The sequence below is a fragment of the Leptodactylus fuscus genome, chromosome 8, assembly GCF_031893055.1.
Source record: "Leptodactylus fuscus isolate aLepFus1 chromosome 8, aLepFus1.hap2, whole genome shotgun sequence".
In the NCBI taxonomy this organism is placed as follows: domain Eukaryota; kingdom Metazoa; phylum Chordata; class Amphibia; order Anura; family Leptodactylidae; genus Leptodactylus; species Leptodactylus fuscus.
Genome location: NC_134272.1, coordinates 40,523,176 through 40,536,049, shown reverse-complemented (window position 1 = coordinate 40,536,049; position 12,874 = coordinate 40,523,176). Strand labels below are relative to the sequence as shown.

At 39.8% G+C, this 12,874-nt stretch overlaps 1 protein-coding gene across 1 annotated transcript in view; it reads left to right on the top strand.

Moving 5' to 3' along the window:
* Nucleotides 1-12,595, top strand: part of GLS (glutaminase) — a 267,993-nt gene extending 255,398 nt beyond the window's left edge. The window contains exon 18 of the mRNA XM_075285137.1: nt 9,943-12,595. Coding sequence (XP_075141238.1) covers nt 9,943-10,099 — 157 coding nt within the window. The 3' untranslated portion in view covers nt 10,100-12,595. The remainder of the gene's footprint in view (nt 1-9,942) is intronic.
* Nucleotides 12,596-12,874: the final 279 nt, after the last annotated feature.

Sequence of the window (12,874 nt, the reverse complement as noted above, 5' to 3'; positions counted from 1 at the left end):
ACAGGCTTGAAATAACAAGCACTAACCCTCAACTTGGGAAGGTTGATCATATGCACTTGAGAAAGAGCAGTATGCTCGAAACGCGTTGTGCAAAATAAAGTCTTTTCACTGTACCTGGGCGAGCACGGTTTTCCTTTCATCTTCCACAAGGAGGACGGTCCCTCTTTCGCTTCAAAACAATACATGAAGACTGACTTCAAAACTGTTTTGTTCACCGATGAGTACCGTGCAACACTCGATGGTCCAGATGGATGAAGTGGAGGATGGCTGGTTGATGGACACCCCATGCAAATACGGCTACGGCACCAAAAAGGAGCAGGTGGAGTAATGTTTTGGGCTGGAATCATGGGAAGTGAGATTGTCGGCCCCTTTAGAGTCCCTGAAGGGGTCCAGATGAACTCCATAATGTATGTAGAGTTTCTCAAACAGCACTTCCTGCCATGGTTCAAGAAGAACCGTGCATTCCGCAGCAAGATCATTTTCATGCATGATAATGCACCGTCTCATGCTGCAAATAACACACCTGTATCTTTGGCTGCTATGGGCATAAAAGAGGACAAACTTATGGTGTGGCCCCCATGCTCCCCTGACCTCAACCCCATTGAGAACCTCTGGAGCATCATCAAAAGGAGTGTCTATGATGGCGGGAGGCAGTTCACATCTAAGCAACAGCTCTGGGAGGGTATTCAGTCCTCATGCAAATCAATTGAAGCAGAAACCATCCAAAACCTGACAAATTCAATGGACAAGAGAGTTCAGAAGCTCCTTTCGAACAAGGGGTCCTATGTGCAAATGTAACATCACCTAGAATAAAGTTTTGACTTGAAAACTGTTTGATTTCAGTTTGTAATAACCTGCTAATGCTTATAATTTCATAAATGACCATTTTTTTGTTCTTTATAAAAATAAAAAGGTTGAAAACTCTGCTGTGCATAATAATTTAGAACATGCATTTTGAGTGCATTTTGTGTTTATTTTTTTCATTAAAAGATACTGTTATCATAGGCAGTTTGTTCAAAAACCTTTCAATTGTACTCTAATAGTTGATGACTGGAAAATTACAATGACTGCAATTCATTGTAATTTTCCATTCATAATTAGCAAATAACATGAAATGACACAAGATATAAAAGCCAGTGGTATCGGAAGGTGTATAGGTGGAATCATGAACAGAGATTGTGTACAGCTCCTACAGGGGTTTAATGGGAATAGGGGGGAAAAAGAAAGCAATATAGATGATAATATGTGGTTGTGAATTTAAAAGGATGATTCAACCACATCGTTCAAGCCGTGTGGGGAGACACAGCTCAAAAGTGACTTGAGGACCAGGCCTCTTTTTTCAAAACGGACATGTGTCACTTTAAATGGCAATAACTTTGAGACGCTTTAACTTACACAAGTGATTCTGAGATTGTTTTTTCGTGACACATTGTACTTCATGTCAGTAGTAAATTTTCGTCGATATGTTTTGTCTTTAATTATGAAAAAATAGGAAATTTGGTGAAAATTTTGAAAAAAATGCATTTTTCAAACTTTGAAATTGCAAGCCTTTCAAATAGAAAGTCATACTACCCAAATTTTTTCATAAATATAATTAACCATGTCTCTGATTTATGTAGCAATCAAATTTTAATCACTCTTTCATTTTTTTCAGATATTATATGGCTTACAAGTCAAGCAGTAATTTTCCAAATTTTCAAGAAAATTTTCAAAACACATTTTTCAAGGGACCAGTTCAGTTCTGAAGGGAACTTGAAAGGCCTCTCTAATAAAACCCCCTGAAAGTCACCCCATTCTAAAAACTGCACTCCTGAAAGAATCCAAAACAGCAGTTAGAAAGTTTCTTAACCCTTTCAGCATTTCACAGCAATTACAACAAAATGGAGGTCAAATTTACATTTTTCAATTTCTGTCATTAATAAATTCATTTAGCCCTAGAATTTACACATTTACTAAGGGTTAAAGGAGAAACTGCACTGCACATATTGTTACACAATTTCTCCCGAACACGACAATACCCCATATGTGCTGGTACCCTAATGTACGGGCACACGGTCGCTCTCAGAGCGGATGGAGCGCTAATTTGATTTTGTAGGCCAGATTTTGCTACAATCCTTTTCAGGCACCATGTCCCGTTTGCAGAGCCCCCAAGGTGCCAAAACAGTGGAAACCCCCAAAATGTCACCCCATTTTGGAAACTAGACCCCTCAAGGAATTTATCAAGGGGTATAGTGAGCCCTTTGACCCTACAGGAGTGTAGCAGAATTGGCCCAACAAAAGGAAAAGTAACATTTTTTGCTCTAAAATGTTGCTTTAACCCCAAATTTTGCATTTCCACAAGGGGTTAAAAGAGAAAATGCACCCCACAAATTGTCAAGCATTTTCTCCCAACTACAGAAATGCCCCATATGTGGATGTAAAATGATCTATGGGCACGCTGTGAGGTCCAGAGCGGAAGGAGCGCTATTGGGATTTTGGAGGGCAAATTTAGCTGGAATGTGTTTCAGGCACCATGTTGCATTTGGAGAGCCCATGAAGTGCCAGAACAGTGGAAACCCCCCACAAATGACCCCATTTTGGAAACTAGACCCCTCAAGGAATTTATCAAGGGGTATAGTGAGCACTTGGACCCTACAGGTGTTTCACAGATTTTTTTACCATTGAGATGTGAAAATGAAAAATTACTTTTTTTTATAATAAAATGTCACTGTAGCCCCAAATTTTTCATCTTCACAAGGGGTTAAAGGAAAAATTGCACCCCACATTTTGTTCCACAGTTTCTCCCGAACACGACAATACCCCATATGTGCTGGTACCCTAATGTACGGGCACACGGTCGCTCTCAGAGCGGATGGAGCGCTAATTTGATTTTGTAGGCCAGATTTTGCTACAATCCTTTTCAGGCACCATGTCCCGTTTGCAGAGCCCCCAAGGTGCCAAAACAGTGGAAACCCCCAAAATGTCACCCCATTTTGGAAACTAGACCCCTCAAGGAATTTATCAAGGGGTATAGTGAGCCCTTTGACCCTACAGGAGTGTAGCAGAATTGGCCCAACAAAAGGAAAAGTAACATTTTTTGCTCTAAAATGTTGCTTTAACCCCAAATTTTGCATTTCCACAAGGGGTTAAAAGAGAAAATGCACCCCACAAATTGTCAAGCATTTTCTCCCAACTACAGAAATGCCCCATATGTGGATGTAAAATGATCTATGGGCACGCTGTAAGGTCCAGAGCGGAAGGAGCGCTATTGGGATTTTGGAGGGCAAATTTAGCTGGAATGTGTTTCAGGCACCATGTTGCATTTGGAGAGCCCATGAAGTGCCAGAACAGTGGAAACCCCCCACAAATGACCCCATTTTGGAAACTAGACCCCTCAAGGAATTTATCAAGGGGAATAGTGAGCACTTGGACCCTACAGGTGTTTCACAGATTTTTTTACCATTGAGAAGTGAAAATGAAAAATTACTTTTTTTATAATAAAATGTCACTGTAGCCCCAAATTTTTCATCTTCACAAGGGGTTAAAGGAAAAATTGCACCCCACATTTTGTTCCACAGTTTCTCCCGAACACGACAATACCCCATATGTGCTGGTACCCTAATGTACGGGCACACGGTCGCTCTCAGAGCGGATGGAGTGCTAATTTGATTTTGTAGGCCAGATTTTGCTACAATCCTTTTCAGGCACCATGTCCCGTTTGCAGAGCCCCCAAGGTGCCAAAACAGTGGAAACCCCCAAAATGTCACCCCATTTTGGAAACTAGACCCCTCAAGGAATTTATCAAGGGGTATAGTGAGCCCTTTGACCCTACAGGAGTGTAGCAGAATTGGCCCAACAAAAGGAAAAGTAACATTTTTTGCTCTAAAATGTTGCTTTAACCCCAAATTTTGCATTTCCACAAGGGGTTAAAAGAGAAAATGCACCCCACAAATTGTCAAGCATTTTCTCCCAACTACAGAAATGCCCCACATGTGGACGTAAAGTGATGTATGGTCACACAGTGGGAGAGAACAATAGTTGGAGGGTAAATTTGGCTGTAATTGATTTTAGCTACCATGTCACATTTGCAGAGGCCTTGAAGTGGCAAAACAGTGAAAACCCCCAAAAATGTGACCCCATTTTGGAAACTAGACCCCTCAGGAAAATTATTAAGCGGCATAGTTAACACTTGGACCCTATAGGAGTTGCAAAAAATAATTAACTATTGGGATGTGAAAATGGAAAATTTCCTTTTTTACAATAAAATGTTGCTTTAACCCCAAATTTTGCATTTCCACAAGGGGTTAAAAGAGAAAATGCACTCCACAAATTGTCAAGCATTTTCTCCCAACTACAGAAATGCCCCACATGTGGACGTAAAGTGATGTATGGTCACACAGTGGGAGAGAACAATAGTTGGAGGGTAAATTTGGCTGTAATTGATTTTAGCTACCATGTCACATTTGCAGAGGCCTTGAAGTGCCAAAAAAGTGAAAGCCCCCCAAAATGTGACCCCATTTTGGAAACTAGACCCCTTGAGTTCAGTGACTTCAGTGTTAAATTACACCCCTTAAAAAATTACCAAGATGCATAGCAAACATTTGGATGCAACTCGTATGACAATAATTTAGTTTCCAGAAATTATTGCATAACCGGATGAAAGTAAATCTTTGCAGAGTACGTGATGGTATAAGGAGGCGATATTCCATGGAAAATAAATTCTAAAATTAATATTCCATGGAAGTGTGGAATAATCTAAAGCACTCCTTTATGCACAGGCCAGGTTTATCAGGGCAGGTGTCACACTGATACGTGGTGTATTTACTTATTCCTCTTTTGTAACACACTCTGCATCTTTTTTGGCTTTTCCCTTTCTTTGCAGTTTGGGGGATTTCACCGGGAAAATGTTGCCCTGGTACTATACGGGAACCTTGAGTTTCAGAAGTACTGGGGCCTGGCACTTCTAGGTCCCCAAATATCAGGATCTTGATAATTGTCTCCTGAAACTCAAGGAAAGTTCCTGTGTGGCCTGCACATCGTGATAGCACGTAAGCGTTATACAATGCCATCTGAACCATGTGCACGGCCAGCTTTTTGTACCACTTACTTGTTTTTCTCATGGCACTGTAGGGCTTTAGGACTTGATCAGATAGATCAACCCCTCCCATGTACCTATTGTATGCCAGGATGCAGTCTGGCTTGGAGACAGTGGTACTGGTGCCACGCACAGGGACAGAGGTGCTGCCGCTGCCATGAATTGTGGTCAGTACAAGGACATCCCTCTTGTCCTTATACTTGACCAGCAGCATATTTTCATTGCAGACGGCACTACTCTCACCCTTTCTGAGGGGCTGCGCAATATGTGCCCTAGGGAGGCCTCTTTGATTTCTGCGCACAGTCCCACAAGCTGCAGTTCCTCTGGAACTCAGGGACCTAAAGAGTGGGATGCTGGTGTAAAAGTTATCCACATAAAGGTGATAACCCTTGTCCAGCAGTGGGTGCAGCAAATCCCACACTATTTTCCCACTAACTCCTAGGATTGGGGGGCAGTCTGGGGGCTCAATCCTTGTGTCCCTTCCTTCATACACCCTAAATTTATAAGTGTATCCTGAGCTGCTCTCACACAGCTTGTACATTTTAATGCCATACCGTGCCCGCTTACTGGGCAAGTATTGGCGGAATTTTAGCCTCCCTTTGAAACTGATCAGAGACTCATCAATTGCAATGTTCTGATCAGGGATGTAGGACTCTGCAAATTTGGTGCTAAAGTGGTTAATGACTGGCCTAACTTTGTATAAGCGGTCAAAATTTGGAGCATCTTGGGGCGGGCACTGGGAATTATCATTGTAATGAAGGAATTTTAGGATGCTTTCAAACCGCTTCCTGGACATAGCCATTCGATGGATTGGAGTGTTGTACAATACATCTGTACTCCAATACTGACGAATTTTAGGTTTTTTCACTATGCCCATATGCAGAATAAGACCCCAGAAAATCTTCATTTCTGCTGCATTTACTGGGGTCCAGTTCTGGGGCCTGGCATAGGAAGAGGTGGCGTTTCGTTCTATGAATTGTTGGGCGTATAAATTAGTGTGAGCCACCATCAATTCTACAAACTCATCAGAGAAAAAGATTTTGAAAAAGTCAATTTCTCTGAAGCCCTCAGTCTCAATTTGTATTCCTGACCGGGCTACAAAGTCAGGAAGCTGAGGTTCTAAATTTTCTGGGGCTGGCGTCCACATGGGCTCTACAGGTGTGGCAACTAAATCAGCAATTGTTCTGGGGCGCCTCCTTTGGGGTTGCTCATCACTGGATGAGGAGGAGGAGGAGGAGGAAGAAGAGGAAAAATAAAGGAATGGGGCATTTTCCTCTTCTCCCTCACTAGCGGTATCAGTGTCAGAGGCCAGTATGGCGTACGCCTCTTCTACTGAAAACCTTCTTTGGGATGATTGGGACTGTTGGGACATTTTTGTGTGTGTGTGGTGTTTTACTTGAGTAACTTTATTTCTTGAAACTTTATTGAAAATCAAAGTGTGGTGTGTGTGTTGTGCTTTAACACGTGTATTTTATGTAAAAAAGAAAAGAAAGAAACCCTTCTCTTCTAGCTAAAATTTAGAATACAGATATTCTAACTACTATTAGAGGAAAAAAAAACCTGTGCCAAAAAGTACAGATGGGATCAGTAACGTTTACTTGTTACTGATCAGTGCACAGCGTAAAAAAAAAAGTTCCTTTCTTCTAACTAAAATTGAACAGAAAAAATATAGACAGAGATGTATCTATATTTTTTCCACTAACTAGAAAAAAACTGCGCCAAAAAGTATAGATCTGATTAGTAACGTTAATTTGTTACTGATCAGTGCGCACTGTAAAAAAAAAGTTCCTTTCTTCTAACTAAAATTGAACAGAAAAAAATATAGACAGAGATGTATCTATATTTTTTCCACTAACTAGAAAAAAACTTCGCCAAAAAGTATAGATCTGATTAGTAACGTTAATTTGTTACTGATCAGTGCACAGTGTAAAAAAAAAAGTTCCTTTCTTCTAACTAAAATTGAACAGAAAAAAATATAGACAGAGATGTATCTATATTTTTTCCACTAACTAGAAAAAAACTGCGACAAAAAGTATAGATCTGATTAGTAACGTTAATTTGTTACTGATCAGTGCGCAGTGTAAAAAAAAGTTCCTTTCTTCTAACTAAAATTGAACAGAAAAAAATATAGACAGAGATGTATCTATATTTTTTCCACTAACTAGAAAAAAACTGAGAATAGCCAAAAAGGGCTTTCCCCCCTAAAAAAAAATCTGCTGGTAAGGTGAAATTCACCAGTAGCTAGCAAGGAGGGGGGATGATCTGCACAGATGTAAAGGTGCAGTGCCAGATGTTCAATTTGGTCAGGAAAGGGTGGTGAGGGCAGGGAGGGGGGAGGGGAGGGAGGGAGGGAGGTGATGGGATGAGACGGGGCAGAGATCTGGGAGATTTGGGATGGATAAACACGTCTGGCACACGTGAAGGACGGCTGGAGGTCTGATGCAAGAATCTGCTGGTGACAGATGCAAGAATCGCAGTGGTAACGCAGGTAACAGACAATCGCACAGAGAGACGGCTCACAGGAGGTCTGCTCTGCTCAAATTCCCGGGGGAACTGACGTGAGCAAAGCAGTGACCTAGCATTTACCCTGCCCTACAAGCCTGCGATTGGTTGATTTGCTGTGACAGATGCAAGTCAACCAATCGCGACATCTGGGGGGTGGCACAACTGTACACCCCCCCCAAACACTCGACAGCAATTGGTGCTATGCACAGCACCAATCTCTATCACTTTTACATTAACCTGTCGGCACAGATCCAATGATCTGCGCCGATCTTTGCCAGCAAGCTGAAATTGAACGATCTGAATTGATCGGTCAATTGCAGCGATCTACATGGCAGGGAGGGGGTTAAACCTCCCGATTCATATAAAGAATGTTGTCTGCTGTCATGGACAGCAGTAACCTTCTTAAAGTTTCCTTGTCTTTAGACACGGAGACTGTTTATGTCCATGAGGTAATAGTACCTCATTGGTCCTTAAGCACCAGACATCCATGAGGTACTATTACCTCATGGGTCGCCAAGGGGTTAAAAGATAAATCCAATAGTATTCCGTCTGTCTGAGGCAGAGAAAGTGTTCTGGGATGGAGTAGAGGACATGTTCTATAGGCATAATTTTCGTGCCATTTAAATTGCAACTATCTTTGACACTGTAGTGGGCCGATACAGTGTGCTTCTGATACCCTTTATTAACATTGGCTCTATGACCATTTACCATTTACCCTAGAGTGAAACGGTTGGATAGTGCGCCCAATGTATTGTAGTTTGCATGGGCATTCTAGTAGATATATTACATAGTTTGTAGTACAGTTAAGCATCCATTATATCTGGAATCTTTTGTGAGTACTGTTAGACATAAATGCTGTTGCTCTATGTCTAATGTTCTTACAAAACAAGCACCGGGTATGTTCACATTTAAACACCCCAGGTGCTGCGGGAGAAGTAGTAGTGGAGGAGGGCTGTGGAGTATGGAGCCTACTTGGTGTGAGGATATTTTGCAAGGTGGTTGATCTTCTGAAGGTGACCATTGGGCAGGTAGGAAGGATCTGGCTAAGGAGTGGATGACTAAGTAGAATGTTCCAGTGTTTGGATAACACTGCTCTGATATGCTTGTGATCTGAATTGAATGTTATCATAAAATGATTGCGTGTTATGGGATGTGTGTTGCTCGCTGATGGGGTGGTAATCTTGTTATCTATTAAGCAGGCGGACTGGCTTAGCTGTGATTCCCTACGGTATACATTTATACATTATCAACTAGACTCTTCGGATATTTTTTTTCTTTGAATCTGTTTTTAAGAGTAACTGCTTGTTTATGGAACGTGGCATCACTGTCGCAGTTTTTACATACCCGCTTGAATTGGCTATATGGTATATTATGGAGCCACGGTCCGTAATGGGCACTATTAAATTTTAAATAACTATTAACGTTCAGCTTTTTAAAGTGGGTAGCTGTAGATAAGGTGCCATCAGGAGTAATGGAGATAAGTAAGTCTAAAAACTCAATAGCAGTGGCAGAAAATTGTTGTATGAATGAAAGGCCCATATTATTATTATCTAGTATAGAAATGAACAGATGAAGATGAGATCATCGATATGTCGCCTAAATAGGGCGATGTGTGTATGGTAGTGGTCAGAGTAGTAGACATAGGTCTCTTCAAACAATCCCATATAGAGATTGGCATAACATGGTGCAAAAAAAATTCCTAGGATGAACACAGCAGCTTCTAGTGGGGAGGAGTGGAAGTGCAACAATACTTCAGAGTGAGAGAAACAGCGGCCATTGATGGTAGATTAGCAAAATACACAAGATTTTGACACCCTTTAAAAGACTAAAAGTTTCATGCAGACTGTGTTTGCATTGTTAGAGCATTATACTTGACTATTTCAACATGACATAGATTTCAGACTGAGCCATCAAGGAATAAACAATACAAATTAATTGAGTCATAAACAAAAGAAGACACAAGAGGAATATAGACTACTATTTTTGGATGAAGTGGTTGCTCTTAGATGACATACTATCAGTCATGAGTTTATTTTTGTGGTTGTCCACATCCCCTGTGAGCCCTGCTGAGCCAAAGAATTAAATGCTTTATTGCTGTTTCCCCTTCTGTACATCAAGTACACAGTGGGGACCCAAAGGTTCACTACACAGCGCGTGCAAGGTTGTATTTCCAGGATCATAAAGTAATGATCCTAATAATATACCCTCACTTTAGAATATATGAATATCAGTTTAAGGATACTTTCAGAAAGCTAGATATAGATGTTAAGCAAATGTTTTAGTTATTGATAAAATAATGCATTTCTCTAGCAGACTAGATGTAGAGGACTTAACATTAACCTTGCTTAATATTTTTTTTTCAGATGGAATAACACTCCTATGGATGAAGCTATGCACTTTGGACATCATGATGTTGTTAAAATCCTTCAAGAATACCAAAATAATTATAAACCACTAGATGAGCCAAATAATGGAAAGAATGACCAAACAGTCCATAAGAACCTAGATGGGTTATTATAATATGTATGTTTACAAAATTCCAGATATTTGCACTTGTACCTGTTGTGTTGTATGATCATTTCAAAAGTGTATTTTTATCTTATAGTGATGTATATTTTAAATTTAAATGATGTTTTAATTATAGCATTTTGCTGGATCCTCAGGATGATATCAAAGCAACAAAGAAAAAACAAACAAACAGTACATTCAAGTACATTCAGTACTCTAGTGAAAAAGAATGGGTAGATTTGTGTTCCATTTACACTTTTAGATTTTAGTGAAAAAGTCATGCTGACCCAACAAAGAAATAAAAAATGAGTTTTAACTTATGTGTAGGCTTTTGTATATCTGCCACTGCTTTCTCAACCATATTAACAGCTATGGAAAATGCTTTTGCACATTCATGTCCATGTTATGGAAAAACAGTGTGCGAGAGTAAGTAGCATGCTACTTCTTTCCACAGTTTACATGGAAGAAATGCAGTAGATCAGCCACATGTAGAATAGTATCATTATTTACTTTTAGGCTGGTCTTACACGACCATAGTTTAAGACCGCAAATGGTCCACAATTGAGGGTTTTAAATTGCGGACCATTTTCGGACACATTATACTCAATGCGGCCTCTTACACCACCGGAAATATTGTATCCGTGGTGTGCCGGGCCGCAACCGAGGTCCGCGCTTTTTAGAGCATGTCCGTAATTGCCGCAATTCACGGCAATGCACAGACTCGCCCATAGAACTCTATGGGCAAGTGCGGCAGTTTACGGGCATCTGCGGAGTGTATCAGCAACATGCGGACCGTAAAAGCATTACGGTCGTGTAAGACCAGCCAGAGCACCATTATTTCCATGGTGCTGTACATTTGGTGTTTAAATACAATACAGAAAATACACAAAACAAGTACAATTCTCACAGTGGCAGAGTTTAGGGTGATGAAAACATTTGCTGGGAGACCAAGAAGTCTAAGCGAGAGATTATAAGGGCATGGACTAACATTTTTGTTGTTGCATGGGTGAGGAAGAAGCGGATTTGATGGATTTTCTTGAGTTGGAAATGGTAGGAAGTGCTGAGGACTTAGATATAACACTCGAAAGATAGGGTAAAATTAAAGGTTACCCCCAGGTAACAGACTTGTGGAACTGAACTAAGTGTGATAAATTTGACAGATGGGTCAGGTACGGGGGCTGTGCAAGGTGGTAAAAGAATGATGACCTCAGTTTTCTCCATGTTGAGTTTGAGAAAGCAGGAGGAGATGAAGGAAACTATGACAGCTAGACACTCTGAAACTCTGAACAGCAAAGCAGTAATGATGTGTTTCTTGTTCTATATCAAGGAACAAACCATGGCTTTACAGGTATGGGCTAAAGAGATAAATGTCTGAAATAGTAATATAAGGCATTCAGCTACATGAAATTCAGTACAAAACAATCATATTGTAGATGAACAATCCTATGTTGTAGACAAGTATCTCATAATAGCTAGGAACACATAACCAATAACGATATACCATGTAAAGAAGTATGCCTAATTACTTAAAAATCAAATACTATGAAGACTCCCTACAAATATACCCTAATAGAGTACCCACTATAGCCGATATCAAGTTACATACCACGCCTGAGATGGCTTTGTCAGAGGGTGAGCCTAAGGTTGGCTGTGTGTCTTATATATAGATGGCCCGGATACTGGAATACTATAATTTAATTTCTTATGGTATAAACATGTATATCTTACCTCCCACAAACAATGTCCACATGATAAAAGACTCCATGCTTATGGTGTCATACTGTGCCATGCGAGTCCACTACTATTGACTACTCTTTTGGATATTGATTTTGACTGTATTGTATTGCTCGACTGTTTCCGAACCCTGGCTAGCTGGCCTCCCTTTGTTGTTGTTTGTCTTGTCTGCAATTTGTGTTTCACGTACATAGGAAGGGATCGTCTCCAAGTTGCCGCCTATTACATAGGATAGGAGTAGGCAAGCAGGAAGGGACAGTGGGGGGCTTCAGCTTAGGGCTCATTGTCTCTTGTGCCCCTTCCTCCAGGGTTTCCAGCAGCTACTGGGGAATTGCTCCTATTGCAATTCCCTTACAATAACAGCCTAATATTATATATAGAGACTTCCACAGTTCCATAAGTAAAGTCAAAAAAGCAAAACTAAATACTTATTCCTATACTGAGTGACAATCTACTTCATGCAAAAATGCCATATGCAGAATACATATAAATTAATAAATAAGTGAAATAAATATAACAATGTTCTAAATTAAATTTTAAATTCTAATCAAAATATAATCCAATATAATCTACATATAAAATATACTGTGTAGTATGTGTATGTGTAGTATCTAGTATGAATTCATATGCATCAATATACAAATAATTTATATATAATCAAATAAAAAGGTGCTCAAAAAGTGCTGGTGCGCAGTGCGATAGTAAAAACATAAAGAATATAAAAATATATAAAATTATAATATACTAAGAGCAGAAGATGCAAATATAATGTGTGTGTGTGTGTGTATATATATATATATATATATATATATATATATATATATATATATATATATATATATATATATATATATATGGGTACATGCCCCAGCATGTACCCATACAACAGTTTAAGACCACAAATGGGGTACTGCCATGTTCAGGAGAAATTTTACAAAATGTGTAGTGCATTTTCTACTTAAAGGAATCTTCCCATCTAAAAGATCCTATCTATACTGCTAGTTTATGTAAATTTAAGAGTTTTATTAAATATATTGCTTTAGCAATGTTGCT